Source organism: Diabrotica undecimpunctata, chromosome 7 (assembly GCF_040954645.1).
Source record: "Diabrotica undecimpunctata isolate CICGRU chromosome 7, icDiaUnde3, whole genome shotgun sequence".
In the NCBI taxonomy this organism is placed as follows: domain Eukaryota; kingdom Metazoa; phylum Arthropoda; class Insecta; order Coleoptera; family Chrysomelidae; genus Diabrotica; species Diabrotica undecimpunctata.
In genome coordinates, this window is record NC_092809.1 from 98,164,449 (window position 1) to 98,187,074 (window position 22,626).

Consider the following 22,626-nt stretch of genomic DNA (forward strand, 5'->3'; position numbering starts at 1 on the left):
CTTCATAAAAACGCTTTATAATGCATTTATACAAATTAAATGAAACATATTTTTGTCTATTTCTTTAAGTTAACATTAATAGAAATCTTTAAATATTAGTTCTACGCCTATATAATAAAATATGTCTAGTGGCTGTAATGCCAGTGTACTCGGAAAAGTGATTCTAAAAAAGAACACACCTACCGCCTAAATATTTCGTGTTGGTATCATGTGATGTCACGGGCTATGACGCCGATGATGTGCAACGGTTTGTAAATTAGATGGACTGTAATGTTGCAGATTTAAATGTAGGAATACTTACGTGAAATAATTTAGGTTGATCAACAGAAAATAATGATTCATTCCTCAGGTGAGCAGTATATACCCAATTTTCAGTAGGACTAGAAGCCGCATGATAGAATAATTTTCTTTCTATTCCATCAGAAATTGGTGACAAACTCATACCTAGAATGCCGTCCATAAGCTCGAACCTATCCTCTGAAAAAAATTACGATATGAATGTTAACAAACATAATGTTAAAATAGTATCAAATAGTAAAAGTGTAAAGTTAACTACTAAAGAGTGTGTATTAATAAGTAATTTAAATATTACATACATATAAAATACTGTAATATGAAAATACATATTTTTCTAATACAGGTTATCCTAATATTTACAGAAGAGATAATTATTAAGCTCAAAAATCCACAACGCCTCTCCATTTCCATATATTCGAAAATATTCTTTGTTGAATTAACATTGAATATTCGAAAATATTCATTGAAATAACATTCTTTGGAGATATAATTTCTTTTTCTATAGATGTCTATCTTCTACTGATTTTGGCGATTACATTGACCCATCTTATTCTATTCACAGTAGCTCGAAATAGAAAAGTTGACGTTAGACCAGTCCACTTCCTAAGATTGGCCAGTCAGGATATTCCTCCTGGTTTCGGGGCGTCTCTTGTCCTCAATCTTGCCTGGTAGAATTAAGGGTGGAAGTCGGTATTTATTATTACGTATACTATGGCCAAATTAAGCCAATTTTCTGTTCTTCACAGTGGTAATAATTTCTTTGTCTCTTAGCCTCTAGAGAATAGTTATATTAGTTATGTGATGTATATATGACGTCGTAACATATGTGGTGGCACCACATTTCAAATGCCTCTACCCTTTTTATGGCATCTTCTGTGAGACTTCAGCTATCTACTCCGTGGAGAAGGACACTATAGGATAAGGATACTTAGAGGTAAGTTGCAGAGAATCTTTCTAAGACCGTTAAAAGAGGTTCTGGCTTTTTCGAGACGAGTTTTTATTTTGTAGCTATGATCCCATGTATTCTTAATATTACATCCAATATAGCATTTTTTTTCTCCTTTCTGTCTAACATTTTTTTTTGTCTTCTTACAATTTAGTTTTAGGCCTTATTTGTAGCATGTTTCTACAAGATTATCCATCATTCTTTGGAGCCCCTGCGCACTATCTGCCAGTATTACGGTATCGTCTGAATATATAATAATACTATTTGTAAGTTAGCCATTTGCTACAATACCGTCTTCTGAACCCTTCCAAACTGAACTTCACTTAGGTATTATTCTAATTTGATGTACATATGAGAGTGAAGGATAGTAAGGAGTACTTTAAGTACATGGTTCACGAAACTAATTATTCTATGTTCTTCACATTTCCTAGTTTTGGCTTTTTTAAGAAGAAGTAAAATGAATATTGATAGTAGCCAGTATTTTAGTGAATGACCAGTCTCATTTATCATCATCAACCTGTAGCGTCCACTGCTGGACATAGATCTCCCTCAACTCTTTCCATCTGTCTCTATCTTGTGCGGCCTACATCCAGTTATTTCTAACACGCTTCAGGTCGTCACTCCATCTAGTTGGTGAGCAACCTCGGCTCCGTATTACTTCTTGCCTTAGTCTTCACTATAAAATACGCTTTGTCCATCGGTTGTCTGATAATCTGGCAACGTGTCCTGCCCAATTCCATTTTAACGACGCGATTATTTCGATGGCGTCTGGTGTTTTTGTTCTACGACGTATTTCTTCGTTTGGGATTCGGTCTCTCAGAGAAACACCCAACATCTGGCAGTCTATAGCTATGTGAGTCACGCGAATCTTATATACTACCTTTTTTGTGAGTGTTAATGTTTCCGCTCCATAAGTGAGTACAGGTAATACAAATTGTTCAAAGATTTTTCTTTTGAGACATATGGGTAGATCAGATTTAAATACATAGTTTAATTAACCAAACGCTGCCCAAGCTATTCCTATGCAACGTGGGAGCTCACATGTCTGGTTATCTCTGCCCAACGGAATTTCATGTCCTAGGTACTTATACGATGTATTCTGCACAATATTCCTTCCATCAACAACAATATTTCCATTTAGCACTAGATTAGTCATTATTTGTGACTTGTTCATATTAATCTTTATTCCAACCTCCAAGTAAGCGTGATATAATTTAAATATATCACGCGTGATTTAATAACATTATTATTGCAACATCCATACGATCGGCTATATAGACGATGTCATCTGCAAATCTCAAATAACTGAGATTCTCTCCATTTATGTTGATACAATGCTCGTTCAGATGTGACATCTTACAAGTATGTTCTGAAAGCGCTGTGAATATCTTTGGAGAGACTGTGTCTCCTTGCCGTACTCCTCTCTGTATACATAATTTATTTGTTTCTTGTTCAGATAGTCTTACGCTAGTTATGGCATTTTGGTAGATACATTTGATTATGTTATGTAGCGATAGTTTATTCGGCATTCTGTCAATGCTTTTAACATTTTCTGATGGCTTATGGTATCGAATGCTTTCTCGTAGTCGACAAATATCAGTGCCAATGATTTGTTGTATTGTGCAGACTTCTCTATCAGGTTCTTTATCACTAGTAATTGGTCGTTAGTGCTGTATCCAGATCTAAAGTCAGCTTGTTCTCTAGGCTGATAGAAGTCTCATTTAGCGTCCAGTCTTTTTTGATAATTTTTGTGCAAAGTTTATATATGAGTGAAATCAAACTGATAGGATGGTAGTTTTTTAATGTTTTTATGTATATTTGTTATGTCTCCTTGCTTGTATAATGAAGTAATGACTGCATTATTCCATTGAGAAAGAGTTTTTCCTTGGTAGATGCATTCGGTGAAAATCTTGGACAAAGCCTTTATAATTTTATTTCCACCTAGTTTGATCGCGTCGATCACTACTCCGTCATCACCAGGTGATTTATTATTTTTCATTTCCAAAAGTGCCATTTTGATTTCATATGGAGTTATTTCTGGCATTAATTCTGATCCCTGGTTTGTAATTTTGGGCATGGACTTGCCTTTCGTCGGTGCTCTCATACATTTCGCGATAAAAGGATTCGACAACGTCAAGGATTTTGGTTCTATCAGTAGTAATGTTTCCATCTTTGTTTTTTATTTTGTACATATTTTTATTGCCTATGTTGTGCGTATTTTGCGTCAAAACTTTTAAATTTTTGTTTTCTTAAGATATTTTAGTTATTTCTCTTGTATTATTTTCTCTTACGTCTTTTCGGATTAACCGGTGGATTTTTTTATTTCATTTCTTCATTGTTGTGTAGTTGGAGCTGCATTTTATGTCATCTGTTTTCTTTTACCTATTGGCTCTATGATATTTTGGCTTAGTTTTTCTTTATGGGTCAGAACGGTTTGGTGGCACTCCTTTTTCGTTTCTTTTAGCCCCCTTTCAGACGAGGATACTGTATCCGAGATACGCGTATCCGAGACGCAGATATTACATAGACTCAAATGGAGCTTTTCAGACGGGACGCGCGAGGGATACAGTATGCGAGATACCGAATTCAGTATCTCGGACCTTCCTGTCGCCGACGACTAAATGCGTATGCCAGATACAGAAGAACCATTACGTTAAATGAACGCTTTCAGACACGAATACTTTTGCACCACATTCCATAGACGCGCGATTTTCTGTCGAATAATTGTGAATGAGCAACGAAAGAAAGAAGGTGTTTTCTGAATATAGTTAAATAATGGAGCATGCTGTATTTGATAATGACAAATTTATTTGTTTGGTATAATCAAATCCCTGTCTATGGGATACAGCATCGCCAGATTACTGCAATAGAAATAAAAAGCAGCAGTGCTGGGTCGAAAATTCTAAGCGACAATTTTGAGGCCATGACTGCAGTACAGCAAAATGAATATGGTAAGAAATAAACATGTTTTTATTATAAATACATAGTAGAATAGTTTAATATTTTGTTTCATACGTATACAGTTTAGTTTTAAAAGTTTGCTAATTGGAATTTTGATTATTTAACGAATATCAAACTACATTATTGTGAAAGGAGTACGGTCATTTTTTATTTAGGGCGAGGTAAACAATTTACAAATTGGAGATAAGTACACATATTTATTTTAAATTTAAGTCATAGACTTTAACTTTAAAAAGTCATAGAAAGCCGTTCTTTTGATGAAATAATTCTACGCATAGTTGTGTCTTTTTTACTCAATTGAATTTCCAAAATTTTATGAAGTTCTTCAAACGACTTCACAGACATTCGAAAATAATTAAAAAACTTCGATGGATCTTGCAATAAATCTTGATACAGCAAACTATACGTTCCCTTGGTTTCTCTTAATTCTACAATAGGATGAACCCACAAATTACGTCGTCTTTTCAGTTTCTTTTTATTTAATATGTACCACAGCATAACACACTCTTCTACATCCATAATCCAAAAATATAACCGCACTGCACTGCTACTATTTTCATACTGACGAGCATGCCCGTGAATCCGATACAGCCGCCATCGAAAATTCTGTATCTCGCATACAGTATCCTCGTCTGAAAACCCTCTTAGAGCCTTCATTATGCCATCATTTGCTTGATCTACATCTTCTATTTCGTCTTGCAAGTCTTGTATATATCTGGTTAGTGTATCTTCATACAGGTCGTTGTTTTCTGAGGGAATCCATTTCTTTTTTCTTGTTTTTAGGATCATTTTTGTTTTTTGTTTATTGAAAATTTGTTGAGTACTTCTATGTCTTTGATGATTTCTTTTCTGTTTGTTATGATATAATCTATTTCATTTTTAACACTGCCATCTGGGCTGATCCATGTCCATTTACGCTGAGACTTTTTATCAAAAAAAGAGTTCATCATGAATAAATTTTCCTGGTGTAAGAAGTTCAGTAATCTTTGACCTTGCACATTTCTTTCGCCATAGCTATACTTACCCATTGCTCCTTCTGCATCATCGTGTTTAAACCCCATTTTCGCATTAAAGTTGCCCATAATTATTGTGTAATATTCTAGTGTGGCAAGTAACGCTGTTTCTAGGTCCTCATAAAATTTTTCAATTTCTTCATCCGAGTGGGTAGTCGTTGGAGCACATGTCTGGATTACCTTAAGGTTATATCTTGCATTTAGTTTGAAGATGAGATGTACCATCCTGGGGCTTACGCTAATAATTTCAACTATATTTTGTGTCCTACTGAAGTGTCTTCTTCACCTCTAAAATTAAATACGTGTCCTGATTTAAAAGTAATTTGGGCTTCTCCTCTTCGTTTTATTTCACTGAGGCCGATAATGTCCCATTTTATGTTGTTGTTGAATAGCTTCGTAATACTTATGATTTGGTGTGCCTCTAATAGCTTAAGCATTTCACTATGCACTTCATCAAATCCTGATGATTTCCCATCTTTAATCCGCTTAATGTCCATAGTTACTTCTTTGTTTGGTGTTTCTTGATTGTAAGGATTGTCGATTTCAGTCGGTCATCTTGCTGTATCTTCGTATAATTCTTACATGTATTCCATCTTCTTTGTTCAATTTTTCTGTAATCAAAATCTGGTCTTTGATGTCTACAACTATGCCTGTATTACGTTGTTCATGGTAATCTGCATCTCTTTAATCTTTTTGTACGTATGGAAATCATTATGTTTGAGTTGTAGTGTTTCAATTTCCGTATATTCCTCTATCAGTCATGCTTCTTTTACTCTATTTATTTCTATTATAAATACATAATATATTCTTATTCAGCTGTTTGTATTCATTGACATTTATATCTTTTAATTTCCTTCGCCCTTTCATCATCTGCAATATTTTATCTATCTTTTGCTTTTCTTCTTTTTTTGATTTAACATTTTCATGCGAAAGTATAGTAAGAGATGTCATTATTTCATTCCACTGTTCTTCTCTACAGCTAGTAATGTTTTCAACTATTTTTAAAAAACTCTGAATGTCGTTTTCTTTAGTTTTATATCTATTTCGGGCCTCATTTTTTTTTTAATTATTTTTAATCGTATGTTGATATTTGTAACTAACATTACTAAGATCCGAGAAGACATCTGCGCCTGGATATGTTTTGGCTGAGGTGTTAGAACTTCGAAATTCTTGGTTTATGTTGATAAAATCAATTTAGTTTCTTCTGATTATTCCTTGGGTATCACACGGTGCTTACTATTTATAAAGCCTTTCTGGATAAAATTTAAAAAATGTATTCGTTACAACCATATCTGTTTCTTGGCCGAATTAGATTAGCCTCTTTCCTCTTTCGTTTCTTGTGCCAAGACAAGATGTCCATACAACATTCTCGACTGCACCGTGTCCTATTTTGGCGTTAAAATTGTTCATGATAATAGTTAGTTCATGTTTTTTTGTCAGTTTTAGAGAGTCTTCTAGAGTAGATTTTCTTTAGTACATTCGGATGTAGGTGCGAAGAACTGAATAATGTTTATATTAGAGGGACTTAAGTTAATCTTCAATAACATAACTCTGTCTGATATGGGCGTGAATCCTATAACTGCTTTAGCTATTTTACTTTTTACCATTATCGCTACGTCATTTCTGTTTCTTGTTGTGTCATGGCCCGAATAATAGATATGGTGTTCATCTAAATGTTACTCCAGAGTTTGGCCATCAAACTTCCCTGCATCCTAAAATATCTATGTTCAGGCGTGACGTTGACCTTGATAAATTGAAGCTATTTTACGTACAATAATAGTATAATTTAACAGCTTAAATACTAAACAATTGACGTATCCATTTATAGACAATATTCATTGGTAAAAAATAGTTTAGTTACATTGTGAAAACAACATATACTTACCTAATACTGTATAAGTTCCGTAATTGGGATACGGAAACATTGTCTTATCGAATATTCTCCATGATTTGTTTTCTTTAAAGTCATAAACGATAAGAGCAAACGATTGGCAATCAGCTATATAGACAAAAGTATTACGGCAAAATCGGGTTTTATCCAGAACTTCTACAACTGGAGTTACCATCATGGAACGGAGATCATACTGATCACTTGGAATTTCATATTTATTAAGTAGTGTGTCCTTAAAAATAACTTAATTTATTTACTGTTTTTATCAGCAGTTTAAAATCATTATATAAAGACAAATAGCAAAAATATATACAATAAAATAGAAATCCAATTAAATAAAACAAAACAATCAATTTTGCAAAAAAGGTTTAACAATATAATAAAGGTTTATAATAAAAATAATAAATAAAGAACCTAGAAAAAGTTACAAAAATTTAAATAATATAAATATATAAGTAGAAAAAAAGTAGTTTATTGCTTCATAAAAATAGAAAAGCAGTATAACACGAAAAAAACTGTACAAAATACCGAGAACTATAGAAAAAACCACAGTTAGAATGCAGTGTTGGTCTTATGGCACGCAGCGATGCCGCTCATGTCGGTGCAGTGGTAGGTATGTGGTAGTTTGACGATATACTGAGAAATCAGGACCATACGCCCTTAGTTTCAAAAATTTTTACTCATAAATGTAACTGAGTTGAATAAGAGATTTAACAAAAAAACAACAAATTAATTCTATAAAAAATTCCTGTATCCATTAAAATATCTAATACCTCGTAAATACTTATATACGTATATACCAAAAAAATTCAAGTAGTTTACACTATACGACATAAATATATATATATATAAAGTACACAAGGTGATCATAACTGAAATGGACTGTACGTACAGTAACAAAACAACAAATGAGCTTTCAATCTGAGATATTTCTCGTTAATTAATACTAATCGCAATCCATATCTTAATCGTTCTCATCCTCTGAATCATCTTCTATATTAATTATCACCGGTTCAATATTTTCCTGCAAATTGTCCACCGCAAACATTTTTTCTTCTCATTTCTTGACGTGGTTCATATAATTATGCCACTGTTATTTAGATGCTCGCTGGTAAGCTTCTTTTACAACCGTTCTACCATTTTTTCTTTAAAATCGACGTTGTTTAAAACCACACTATTTCAATCGGGTTCAGCTTGCAATGGTAAGGCGGCGGTATCAAAATCTCTACGCCATATTTTTCCGCAATTGTTTCAATTTTGTACTTGTCGTACTCGTCTGTAAATGCGGTCGCAGTATCCAGTAATTCACTTTTTAGGTAATCTTCCTCGAAGAAAATGTTCTTTTAGATTAGCCAATTCTTGATTTGTCTTTTGTAGCACAATTTGTTCGGGAAATCAAATTTGCGAAAATGGTATGACGCGTTGTCCAAAACGACAACATTTTCTTTGTCTTTCGGCAAGTTTGAAGTTAACGTCTTCTCAAATCTTTCTTCATATAGATCCCCGTCCATTTCGTCATGGTAATCAGCGGTTCAATTTAATTGAATCAAACGGTAAACAAGACATGAAAATAAATGAGAGAATGGGACGAACAGGAAGCTTATTTAACACTATGAAAACAACATTTTTGGGGAAAAAAGAAATACCAGCGAAGGTAAAAACGGCAGTCGTTAAATCAGTAGTTAGACCTACAATCATGTATAATAGCGAGTCATGGACATTGACTGGGAGACAAAAATCTCGAGTCAATGCTATGGAAATGAGGTTCCTGAGAAAAATAGCAAACAGAAAGAGGACAGACATAATACGAAACGAAACAATCAGACAAAACCTAAAACTAGAACCAATAAACGAAAAAATAGTAGAGGGGCAACTAAGATGGTTCGGGCACGTGTGTAAAATGTCGAATGAAAGATTAACAAAACGAGTGTTTGAAACGAGAATGCAAGGGAAAAACAAACGAGGAAGACCAAGAGTTAGGTGGGTAGACGAAATCAGAAAAAAAGTTAAGAAGAAAGAATTGACATGGCAAAGTGCACGAAATCTAACACAAGACCGGATAGCATGGAGACAACAGTGCAAAACTTAATGCCACCAGCCTTACACCTAACGGTAGAAAGGCTTAGGACTAAGTAAATAAGTAAGTAATCAGCGGTTCCCTTCTTGGCCAAGAAAGTTAATTCGACCCATGCCACAAAACCAGTTTCGCTTCCAGCATAAAAAGAACAAACTGAAGATCTCTTTGGTTTGAAGCTTTCAGTCCAGTAGAGAGCTCTTTTATGAAGGCCTCTCGTGAATTCTTGAACGTTGTGTCCCTCGATTCCTTTTTGACTGAAGCACCGACGTTACCAATTTAAAGCAACGTTTTATAAATTGTTGGAATCAGCTCAGCAAGGGAAATCTATAAATTGAAAAAAGGGGGGTTCAATTTAAAAAAAATGGTGATCACGTCGTCGTACAAAGGTTTTTCATCCTGTATATTAGATTATAATTTAAAAAAAACTATATATATATATATATATATATATATATATATATATATGTTCGGATAAGTTTCCGCGGTCAGATAAATAAAAACGAATCCATAACCGTATTTACGAACATTCTCTATCAGTCAAACATTCCGATACCACTTCAGCCCTAGCCCAACATCATATTCAGACAGGCCACAAAATAGATTTCGAAAAAGCAAAAACCATCGCTCCCATCCGCTCATTAAAAGCGAGAATCATTCGTGAAGCTATCGAAATCGAAAAACGGCCTCACAGCTTGAACACGCGCGATGACGCGAAACGATTGCCGGCAACATGGCGACCCCTTCTTCAGCGACCTCCCGCCCACACCGCTCAGGCCACGTCAGTTCAGACCACGTCAGCGCATACCGTTCCCGCGCATACAGCGAGTATAAAAGCAGCCACACAGGGTAAGACCGGTTGTCACTCGACACTGGGGAGTAGGCAGATTGAGACCTCAGTGCCGAGAGACAGTTCTTGCAATATAGAACACGATACTGGTACGTCTCGAGTGAGGGGAGTAGGCAGATTGAGACCCCGAACTCGAACCGAACCGTATCCCTCTTGATAATGGCTCCAAAATGGGTGCCGAAACGTCGAGTTTTAAATTCTCAACGCGGTTCTTCCCGAGAACTCAGTAATTTTCATATATATATATATATATATATATATATATATATATATATATTGTTATGATATGTAAAATCGAGAAAAATATTGGTTTGTTTAAAATATTTCAAAGTTCAAAAAAACATTAAAATAATTCAGATAAGTAGGATAATATCCAACAAACATTTCGGAGAAGGAAAGTTATTAAATTCTTGGATTACCTTGTACTAAACAAAATGTAAGCTTTGCATAAATTATTTCTTTGTTATACTTGAGTGACCCGCATAATTTTAAGTGAAATCCCAAAGACAATTGAAATACATTAATGCAGTGATTAAAGACAATAGAAGGGATTATAGAAAGAGGTTTTTGTTAGTTTTTAAGAATTATAGAAAAATATTATTTGTAAATAAGTTTTAGGAAATTTATAATTATAGGTAAAAATTTGTTTGTTATCGAAATGAAAAAATGGGGGAATTGTGACGAGTTTTGATTGGCGGAGATTGAAAAAGGTGGGATAAGTATGTAGGAAAAAGTTTAGCGAGATTGAGCAGAGAGAAGAGAGCATCAGTTGATTTTCCAAGTCTAGAGAGGAACAGTGATTGTTCTCTGGTGGTTCCAAAGAAGTAGCAAGCAGTAGTGTTGAATGTTAGTGAGTTTTTGTGGAGTTAGTGTATCTGACAGTAGCTGAAGCAGCAAAATATTGTAAGTCATATTTTCCTACTTATATTCCAAGAGTCACTGTTCAGGCCAACGAGAGATTCAGTTTATCGTAAAGAGAAGATATTCCAAGAGTCATTTTTCACTCGGGCCAACGAGAGATTCAGTTTATCGAGAGGAGAAAGGCTATCATAATTTGAATGATTGTTGCTTTTGAAGGAGATCATTAAGGACGATATACTTGCAACAATCTGTTGTAAGATTGCTGATTACATAGGGAGCGGTTGAGAGGAGATAATACAGTCTACAAGGAACAAGGATTTGGACCACTCATCATCAGAGAGAGATATTTTGTTTTCTGCAGTTTTTTCTTTTATTGATAACACAATTTTTACACTTAATTTAGAAAGGATATAAATATTTTGATTAGGAGAGTTAGAATAGTTTGGAATTTTGAGATTTCAATTAATATTGTTTGTACCATTAATTTTGATTGTTCACGTACGTAGAACAAAATTTTTGAGAATCATTATATGAGATTTGTTTATTGAAAACTTTTGAGTGTGAATTATTTCATTATTTATTTCAATATATAGTGTTAGATCATATGTGTTTTTTATTATTCCGGTATTCTCTGGACCTTACCTTTCACATGTAATAGCATAGATATTGTAGCACGAATTTAACCCTGAGATAAAAGAATTAAAAATTGTGATAGAGTCATAATCATATCATCTAGATAATTTTAATTAATAAAAAAAAAAAAAATTAATTAGCTAATTATTGCTTGGCGCACCAAGACTTTAAATATCACAATAACTGGCTTCCAAAACGTGGGGCTTGAAAATATCGCAGCTTTACATTTGAAGGAAGGGAAAGAGATCTGGAATAAGTACAGGTGATCCAGAGATAAAAACATATAACATTGAGGGAATTTGAATTTGAAAGTATTTTGACAATTTTTCCAGGGAATATAAATTTGATTTATTGATTGATCGTAGTTAGTGGATATTTACTGCTATTGAATTATTTGATTTTATTTTCTTTACCAATCGTACATTTGATATTTATTTTGAATTATTTGAATTTTACTGATTGCATATTTGATATTTGTCGTGAAAATTTAATACATTTGGGGAGAAATATTGTCGTGTTCTGAAACATATAGAGTGTTGTAAAATTTCACATTTGGCGGGGACAAAAACAGTAACGACAAGAAACAACATGTCGACCACAAGGAGTCAAAGCAAAATGCAAGAAAGGAAGGAGGATAACAGAGAAGAGGAAACAATTGTTGAAGAAGGATCGGATAATGAAGGAAATGTTACAATAGTTGAGGAGAAAAAAGAATTATCAGGAATAGAGAAAATATTACAACTAATGCAATTACAGACACAACAAATACAAGAATCAACAAAACAGGCCATACAAGAGAATCAAAGGGAAACAAAACAAATAATGAATGAAACAGCAAAAACAATAGATAGAAACCAACAAGAAACATCACTAAAAATGGATAGAAATCAACAAGAAACAAAACAAACAATGAGCAATATAGAGCAGCGTTTGGAAAACTATGAACAGGAAATTAAAGGATGTGTTGAGGGGATAAAGAAAGAACTGATACAACAAATAGAAGAGATTAATGAAATTAAAAAGAAAATGGGAGAACAAGAAAAGAAAGTAGAAAATAAGATGAAGGAAATCAAGATTGGCCAGAAAAAGGAATTAGAACAGTTAGAAGAAAAATTTGAAATGGCGCTACAAGAAGACAGGAAGGAAGTAGAAAGAAGATTAAAGCAAAATGAAAAACCAATGGCAGAAATTGAACTAAGAGGGGTAGAGAGAAAAGAAGTTATCATCCATGGAACAAGCGAGGCGAAAATACAATTTGGCGGAGATATTCAGAAAACACACCCAGTACCGTTTGTTAAAAATTTGAAAACCAAATTACAACATATTAGATATTTTGACGATTGCAAAGAAACAATTAGAAACCATTTGAAAGAAGGAGCAGCGTTATGGTATGAAAGCAAGGAAGATGAGTTTGAAAATTGGACAGATTTTGAAAATAAATTTCTCAACTATTTCTGGGGAAAAAATAAACAGAGAGAAATCAACCAAGAGCTACAGAATGGAAAATATCACGAAAAAATGGGAATATCTGAAGAAAGATATGCTTTGCAGATATATAACAATTCAAAATATCTAGAATACAAATATTCTACCGAACAGCTGGTAGAAATGATCAGCAGACATTTTGAGGAAACGTTGGAAGATCACGTGATTTTGAGAAACTATCAAGATATTGATAGTTTGTGCCAATTCCTTCAATTAAAAGAAGCGAAAAGAAAAGAAATGAGAAATAGAAGACAACATGACCAATATAATGGAGCGGAAAGAAGGTATTCATCAAATTATGACCAGAGAAACCGACATCCCAGATCAACAAACGAATATAGGCCGAGAAATTACAATAATTACAATAGACAACAAAATTACGATAACAGGAATGACACACAACAGAGAACATATGAAAATCACAACAGGAATAGAGATGCACAAAATCCTCCGAATAGGAATACTAACGAACAAAGGGACGATAGAAATAACCAGAGCTTCCAACAACAAAATAGAAGGGAGATGAATCATGTAGCAATAGGAAACGACAGACAAATTTCTAATTCTAATCTAATATTTTTAGATGCATTTATAAAACATAAAGCGATTAAAATTGTGATTGATTCTGGATCGGAGATATCGCTAATCAATAAAAAACTAGTAAAAGAATTAAATTTGGACAGATTTGTGTATAAGATTCCTAGGGTTGATTTAGTGGGTGCAAACAATAAAAATTTGACGACAGTAAACGAAGGCTTGGGAGTACAGATAAGAGTGGGAAACAAATTTCATATTATGAAATGTGTGGTGATTGAAGATTTAAATCATGATATGATAGCGGGAATTGATGAATTGAGGAAAAAAGATATCACCATAAATTTTTCGGAAAATAAACTGGAAATCAGAGCAGAACCAGACAACACAGGAGAAGAAAAGCAAACAGATAGGAAAACAAATTCTGGAAGGATCAATGCACAGGAAAAACGCAAAGAAATCGATATGACTGTAGAGGATAAACCGAAAGTACAAGAACAAGATCTAACAGAAAAGAAAAAGAGAAGGAAGAAAAAGAAGAAGAGTTCGAAAAGAAAGCAGGAAAATAAGATGGAGACCAGAGAAAAACAGGAAATAGAAGGTACAGAAGAATTGTTGGCAACCGACGATAAAACAGAATGGAAGCAGGAAGAAAAAGAAGGTATCATCAGAGAAATGAAAGGAATAGAAACATGGTGCTCGGAATACCAAAGGGAATTAGAGGATAAAAAGAAAACAGAAGAAAAAATGGCACTGATGGACGAGAATCCAGAATTTTGTGAAGAAGTATTATGGACAGTGAACACATGTGAACAAAAGGTGGATGAAAGAAAAATAAATTGTGGAAAAAACATGGAGAAGGAAATAGAGAAGATTTTAGGAAACCATGGAGATTTTGTTAATAAAGTAAATCAAGTGGTTAAAAATTATGAACTTTCTTTTAAGGGAAAATACTTGGAAAAATTTAAAACGAAAATATATCCAATCCCGTATAAAGACAGGCAATATACGGGGTATTTTAACATTCACGACATTTGTCAGTATCATAAGTAGATTTTAATAACATAGTGAAATAATTTGATCCTAGAAAACTTTTGTCATTTTTAAAATTTAACAAAGAGTTTTCGGCAAATCAAATGGCGGGGATTTGTTATGATATGTAAAATCGAGAAAAATATTGGTTTGTTTAAAATATTTCAAAGTTCAAAAAAACATTAAAATAATTCAGATAAGTAGGATAATATCCAACAAACATTTCGGAGAAGGAAAGTTATTAAATTCTTGGATTACCTTGTACTAAACAAAATGTAAGCTTTGCATAAATTATTTCTTTGTTATACTTGAGTGACCCGCATAATTTTAAGTGAAATCCCAAAGACAATTGAAATACATTAATGCAGTGATTAAAGACAATAGAAGGAATTATAGAAAGAGGTTTTTGTTAGTTTTTAAGAATTATAGAAAAATATTATTTGTAAATAAGTTTTAGGAAATTTATAATTATAGGTAAAAATTTGTTTGTTATCGAAATGAAAAAATGGGGGAATTGTGACGAGTTTTGATTGGCGGAGATTGAAAAAGGTGGGATAAGTATGTAGGAAAAAGTTTAGCGAGATTGAGCAGAGAGAAGAGAGCATCAGTTGATTTTCCAAGTCTAGAGAGGAACAGTGATTGTTCTCTGGTGGTTCCAAAGAAGTAGCAAGCAGTAGTGTTGAATGTTAGTGAGTTTTTGTGGAGTTAGTGTATCTGACAGTAGCTGAAGCAGCAAAATATTGTAAGTCATATTTTCCTACTTATATTCCAAGAGTCACTGTTCAGGCCAACGAGAGATTCAGTTTATCGTAAAGAGAAGATATTCCAAGAGTCATTTTTCACTCGGGCCAACGAGAGATTCAGTTTATCGAGAGGAGAAAGGCTATCATAATTTGAATGATTGTTGCTTTTGAAGGAGATCATTAAGGACGATATACTTGCAACAATCTGTTGTAAGATTGCTGATTACATAGGGAGCGGTTGAGAGGAGATAATACAGTCTACAAGGAACAAGGATTTGGACCACTCATCATCAGAGAGAGATATTTTGTTTTCTGCAGTTTTTTCTTTTATTGATAACACAATTTTTACACTTAATTTAGAAAGGATATAAATATTTTAATTAGGAGAGTTAGAATAGTTTGGAATTTTGAGATTTCAATTAATATTGTTTGTGCCATTAATTTTGATTGTTCACGTACGTAGAACAAAATTTTGAGAATCATTATATGAGATTTGTTTATTGAAAACTTTTGAGTGTGAATTATTTCATTATTTATTTCAATATATAGTGTTAGATCATATGTGTTTTTTATTATTCCGGTATTCTCTGGACCTTACCTTTCACATGTAATAGCATAGATATTGAAGCACGAATTTAACCCTGAGATAAAAGAATTAAAAATTGTGATAGAGTCATAATCATATCATCTAGATAATTTTAATTAATCAAAAAAAAAAAAATTAATTAGCTAATTATTGCTTGGCGCACCAAGACTTTAAATATCACAATAACTGGCTTCCAAAACGTGGGGCTTGAAAATATCGCAGCTTTACATTTGAAGGAAGGGAAAGAGATCTGGAATAAGTACAGGTGATCCAGAGATAAAAACATATAACATTGAGGGAATTTGAATTTGAAAGTATTTTGACAATTTTTCCAGGGAATATAAATTTGATTTATTGATTGATCGTAGTTAGTGGATATTTACTGCTATTGAATTATTTGATTTTATTTTCTTTACCAATCGTACATTTGATATTTATTTTGAATTATTTGAATTTTACTGATTGCATATTTGATATTTGTCGTGAAAATTTAATACATTTGGGGAGAAATATTGTCGTGTTCTGAAACATATAGAGTGTTGTAAAATTTCACATTTGGCGGGGACAAAAACAGTAACGACAAGAAACAACATGTCGACCACAAGGAGTCAAAGCAAAATGCAAGAAAGGAAGGAGGATAACAGAGAAGAGGAAACAATTGTTGAAGAAGGATCGGATAATGAAGGAAATGTTACAATAGTTGAGGAGAAAAAAGAATTATCAGGAATAGAGAAAATATTACAACTAATGCAATTACAGACACAACAAATACAAGAATCAACAAAACAGGCCATACAAGAGAATCAAAGGGAAACAAAACAAATAATGAATGAAACAGCAAAAACAATAGATAGAAACCAACAAGAAACATCACTAAAAATGGATAGAAATCAACAAGAAACAAAACAAACAATGAGCAATATAGAGCAGCGTTTGGAAAACTATGAACAGGAAATTAAAGGATGTGTTGAGGGGATAAAGAAAGAACTGATACAACAAATAGAAGAGATTAATGAAATTAAAAAGAAAATGGGAGAACAAGAAAAGAAAGTAGAAAATAAGATGAAGGAAATCAAGATTGGCCAGAAAAAGGAATTAGAACAGTTAGAAGAAAAATTTGAAATGGCGCTACAAGAAGACAGGAAGGAAGTAGAAAGAAGATTAAAGCAAAATGAAAAACAAATGGCAGAAATTGAACTAAGAGGGGTAGAGAGAAAAGAAGTTATCATCCATGGAACAAGCGAGGCGAAAATACAATTTGGCGGAGATATTCAGAAAACACACCCAGTACCGTTTGTTAAAAATTTGAAAACCAAATTACAACATATTAGATATTTTGACGATTGCAAAGAAACAATTAGAAACCATTTGAAAGAAGGAGCAGCGTTATGGTATGAAAGCAAGGAAGATGAGTTTGAAAATTGGACAGATTTTGAAAATAAATTTCTCAACTATTTCACAGTTTTGATTGGCGGAGATTGAAAAAGGTGGGATAAGTATGTAGGAAAAAGTTTAGTGAGATTGAGCAGAGAGAAGAGAGCATCAGTTGATTTTCCAAGTCTAGAGAGGAACAGTGATTGTTCTCTGGTGGTTCCAAAGAAGTAGCAAGCAGTAGTGTTGAATGTTAGTGAGTTTTGTGGAGTTAGTGTATCTGACAGTAGCTGAAGCAGCAAAATATTGTAAGTCATATTTTCCTACTTATATTCCAAGAGTCACTGTTCAGGCCAACGAGAGATTCAGTTTATCGTAAAGAGAAGATATTCCAAGAGTCATTTTTCACTCGGGCCAACGAGAGATTCAGTTTATCGAGAGGAGAAAGGCTATCATAATTTGAATGATTGTTGCTTTTGAAGGAGATCATTAAGGACGATATACTTGCAACAATCTGTTGTAAGATTGCTGATTACATAGGGAGCGGTTGAGAGGAGATAATACAGTCTACAAGGAACAAGGATTTGGACCACTCATCATCAGAGAGAGATATTTTGTTTTCTGCAGTTTTTTCTTTTATTGATAACACAATTTTTACACTTAATTTAGAAAGGATATAAATATTTTGATTAGGAGAGTTAGAATAGTTTGGAAATTTTGAGATTTCAATTAATATTGTTTGTACCATTAATTTTGATTGTTCACGTACGTAGAACAAAATTTTTGAGAATCATTATATGAGATTTGTTTATTGAAAACTTTTGAGTGTGAATTATTTCATTATTTATTTCAATATATAGTGTTAGATCATATGTGTTTTTTATTATTCCGGTATTCTCTGGACCTTACCTTTCACATGTAATAGCATAGATATTGAAGCACGAATTTAACCCTGAGATAAAAGAATTAAAAATTGTGATAGAGTCATAATCATATCATCTAGATAATTTTAATTAATCAAAAAAAAAAAAATTAATTAGCTAATTATTGCTTGGCGCACCAAGACTGTAAATATCACAATAATATATATATATATATATACATTTCAAAATTGGCAATGTTTTATTTATTGCTATACTATTAAATAAATATGATTGCCATTAAAATACGAGTACATACCGACTTTAGATCAAATACTAATAGCTGTGGCGGACAAACCATCTTCTGGCCCAATACTCCGGTGTCCAAAACCCACAATCTGCTGCATTCATCAACCTATATAAAATTATTAAATAACTTTTAGTTGTCTATTAAGGATATTCTTATAGTATTGAAGTATCTGTACAGTATTCCTTTATTCATATACATAGGGAAGGTATATGAAAATTAAAACTAGTTAAATTAGGAAAAGAAAACACAGTATTTACAAAATGGTTCAATTAATCCTCAGAGAAAGTCTTCTATTGACTATTTTGGAAGAGATCCATGGACAACTCAATATTAAAACCAACCAATTTTGCTTTGCAATTTTCTTTGTATATTATGACAAAGCTTATGATATGGTGTACACACTAAAATAGTGTACTGATCGTTAAAGACTTAGAAGTAGATGAAAAAGGTATAAGAGTAATCATCACCCAGCCCTTTAAGTCCACTACTGGCCTTTGAGGCCTCCACTCAAGCAATCTCTTCGTCTTCATCACTGACTCGGGCGACGTGTCCGGCTCAGTTCCATTTTAGTATGGCAATTCGGGAAATTACATCGATAACTCCTGTTTTTCGTCTTCATTTCTAACTCGGTCACGAATCGATATACTCGCATTGACCTTTCCATTTTCTTCTGAGCTATTTGCAGCGTTTTAGAAGTTGTAGCTGTCACTGAAACAAAGTTTCGGCACTATATGTCATCACCGGCAATACACATTGGTCAAATGTTTTACGTTTTAAAGAATTTGGTATATCGCTTTTAAAGATATCTTTGAGTTTTCCATAGGCTGCCCATGATAAGTTTATTCTTCTTCGTAGATCGCATGTTTGGTTGTCTCTTGTGATCATTATTTCGTGTCCAAGGTATATGTATTTTTCCACCAGCTCTACTTCGTTTTTTCCAATATCGATATTTCCGTAAGGTAGTAGGTTTGTCATGAATTTTATTTTGGAGATGTTTATTTTAAGACCCACACTGGCACACACTACCTGAATTCATGTAGCATTTATACATATCTCCATGAAGTTGTCCGAGAACAAAACTATGTTTGGTCAATGTTCAGGCCTTTCTCTTCATAGTTAAGGTATCACCCTGTCGGACTCCTCTGCCGATTGGGATATGATCCGTGTTTTTATGTAGTTTCACCGACACAGTTGCGTTCTTGTTTGTATTGTAAATTGACCTTGTATATCGGTTGTTACTATTATGCATGCGCATAAGAGTAATTTAATAATATAAAAGTAATAACTGTCAAACTATGAAAAACATTTTAATAATTTTATTAAGAAATCGTAAGATTTTGCATTAATCGATCACTAAATTGTAACATTTTGCATTTTCAGAAAATATGGTATAATAGGATTCGGGAATTTGATTTCAAGAGCAATTATCATGTCAATTAGTGGTCACATAATAACCATTACTAATTATGGACTGAGATCTCAAGATCCAACAGAGGAACATTTGAGGGCTTTCCCGGGGATAAAAAGGAAGAACAAAAACTCAAAATATGTACATGGAACGTAAAAAAGTTTATGAATACGTATATGTGTGTGCTTTCTTTAAACACTATTAGGGTGTACCGATCTATATTAAATTAAGAAAAAAACTAATTTGTAAATAATAAATAACGTTTGAATATATTTTATGTTTACAACAAAAAAAATACAGATCTTAGAACATTTTATTTGACGTATACAATATTTTTGGTTTGCTGAATTTTATACACTGACTATTTAAGAGTACTTACCATCACTCTAAATACTGATACAATCCTGTATTCTTTACAACTTTCTGGATTTATATGCCAGTCCCAGTTTGGATAGGGTGTAATTACAGGATTTTCGTTAATCTTTTTTCCGGAGATAGTACCAAGAGAAGCAGGCGTTCCTGGCTTATTCCTGGGAACTGTTATAAAAATTTTGTTGTCAGGAAAATGACCTAAAATATAAAAAAAAAAAGAAAAACGAAAAGACATACATTTTAAAACAATAATACTTAAACGATAAAGATATAGTGCAGATATGGCCTAGTATATCTGAATGGATCATTTTAATATTTACTAAACATTATCAACAGACATTTTACACAAAAACGGTAATTCTTGTTAAAGTGCAGTCGCTCTACGGAGCCGAACTTACTACTGTAAACAAATCAATTAATCAACTAATCTTGAAAATAAAAAGAATTCCTAATAAAAAATAAGAAATAATTCTTTATGCCCTACAGAAATGATTCAAATATTTGACCTACGGCTGAACAGTACTCCAATCTGTCATAAAAACTTTTGCAAACCAAATGTTTTGCTCTAGCCTCAGGATGATTGAAGATTATACTTTTTAAATTTCTAGAAAACAAGAAAGAAGTCCATGAGATATAGGATCTAGAGATCTCGCAGGCTACTTAATGTCGTCTGTTCCACTGATAACTCGATTCGGGAAAGTATTCTTTAAGTACTCCCTAATTATTATTCGAGCGTTGTAAACTTAACAGCCGTCTTAATGAAACCAAACAGATTATATCAGGAAGATTCAGAAAAGCGGGAAGAACATGGTTCTGTAACAAATCAAGGTATACTCTACTATTCAAGTTGCCCTCAATAAAATATGGACCTGTTATGTGGTCTCCTTAAATGCCGGTCCAGACGTTAACTTTTTGAGGACGTTAAATTAGGTAAATAACACTTCGGTGCTGGTTTTCCCGTGCCCAATACCTCGAAATGGAAGGAATGTGTCTCCCTACTGACTAAACAGAAAAGATTTATCAGTGAATAAAATGTTTGTAATAAAATTTGGTTTATTAGCTTTCGTTAGAGTTTCACAAAACTCCATTCTTCGAAAGTAGTCGTCTGGATAAAGCTGCTGTGTTTTCAAATATTTAACATTCTTGTAACCGTGCTTTTTTTCATACTTTCATTACAGTAACATTGCTAACATGTAACTCTCTAGCAATCCTTCTACTTGAACGTGTTGTATCTACCTCGATTATTGCACAAATTTGTGTATCTTGGTATTGCCTTTCCTTAATTTTTTCTGGTGAAAATTCCCAAATGAAAACTCCCAAAATTTTTAACAATATAAATTGACTGTACGCCAGGAATTGGTCTCCCCTCAAAAATACAGAAAAAAAATCTACAAACTGTTGTCCAGAATCTACGCTATTATTGCTTTAAACCACTACGGTATACTGACAAATTATTGGTGAGGGGCAAACGGAGGTTCGTGGAAAGTCGACGGCGAGCAGTGTTGCCATTTATAGGATGTATATCTAATATAAAACTTAACGTACTGTATGTATTAGTATTATTAATGGATACGTTTTAATTCATTCATAAATTGCTAAAGTTTTAGTCTTACTTACGTGCATAATAGACATCTACGTCAATGGGAACCAGTTTAGCAGGTGCAAAATTCCCACGTTGAATTTCCCGTTCCCGCTCATATACTGATGAATAGTCGAATTCCAAGTGTTTCCACTGATAAACGATAGTAAATTCTTGTTTAGAAAAAACTGTGTCACATAAAAAAACCAGCGAAAGTAAACCTAGAATAAGTAAAGAAGAAAAGTAAAAAGTGTTTTATACAAGAGTGATTTGAATTTATTATATCGTTCCCTTGAAACTCTATTTTCTAAAACACGGGTCGCCAACCTTTTCTTATTTTCATCCAATAACTACATACAATTTTTTGCATTTTTAACCATGTTTATTAGTACTCTCATAGGTACAAAATTAGGTAACACTTATAAAACCAAAAGGCTTTATAAGTGTTACCTAATTTTGTAGGTAACACTTATAAAGGAAACTGTTGTAACATTGACAGTTAACTTACTTGGCCATGCTTTTGGCAAAAAAGTTTGGGGATGAAAAAAAACATAACCTCACATCTTCACATCAACAATAATGAAGAATCAATCAAATCCACCATCGAAAAAGAAAACAACAATTCACTTTCTTTTCTGGATGTGTAAATCACAAAAGGGGATACAGGATATGCAACCAAAGTTTACAGAAAACCAACTCACACCATCAGATATTTAAATTACCACTCAAACCACAACGTACACATCAAAAAAAATTATCAAATCACTATATGATAGAGCCTGAAATACCTGTTGTAATAAAAATGCATTTCTGTAAAAAA

General features: G+C 33.1%; 1 protein-coding gene across 1 annotated transcript in view; it reads right to left on the reverse strand.

The window, feature by feature from the left end:
• Positions 1-22,626, reverse strand: part of LOC140446566 (uncharacterized) — a 106,816-nt gene that overhangs the window by 11,218 nt on the left and 72,972 nt on the right. The window contains exons 14-18 of the mRNA XM_072539130.1: positions 21,845-22,027; positions 20,235-20,425; positions 18,457-18,552; positions 7,103-7,340; positions 302-477 (exon numbers count right to left, since the gene is read on the reverse strand). Coding sequence (XP_072395231.1) covers positions 302-477; positions 7,103-7,340; positions 18,457-18,552; positions 20,235-20,425; positions 21,845-22,027 — 884 coding nt within the window. The remainder of the gene's footprint in view (positions 1-301; positions 478-7,102; positions 7,341-18,456; positions 18,553-20,234; positions 20,426-21,844; positions 22,028-22,626) is intronic.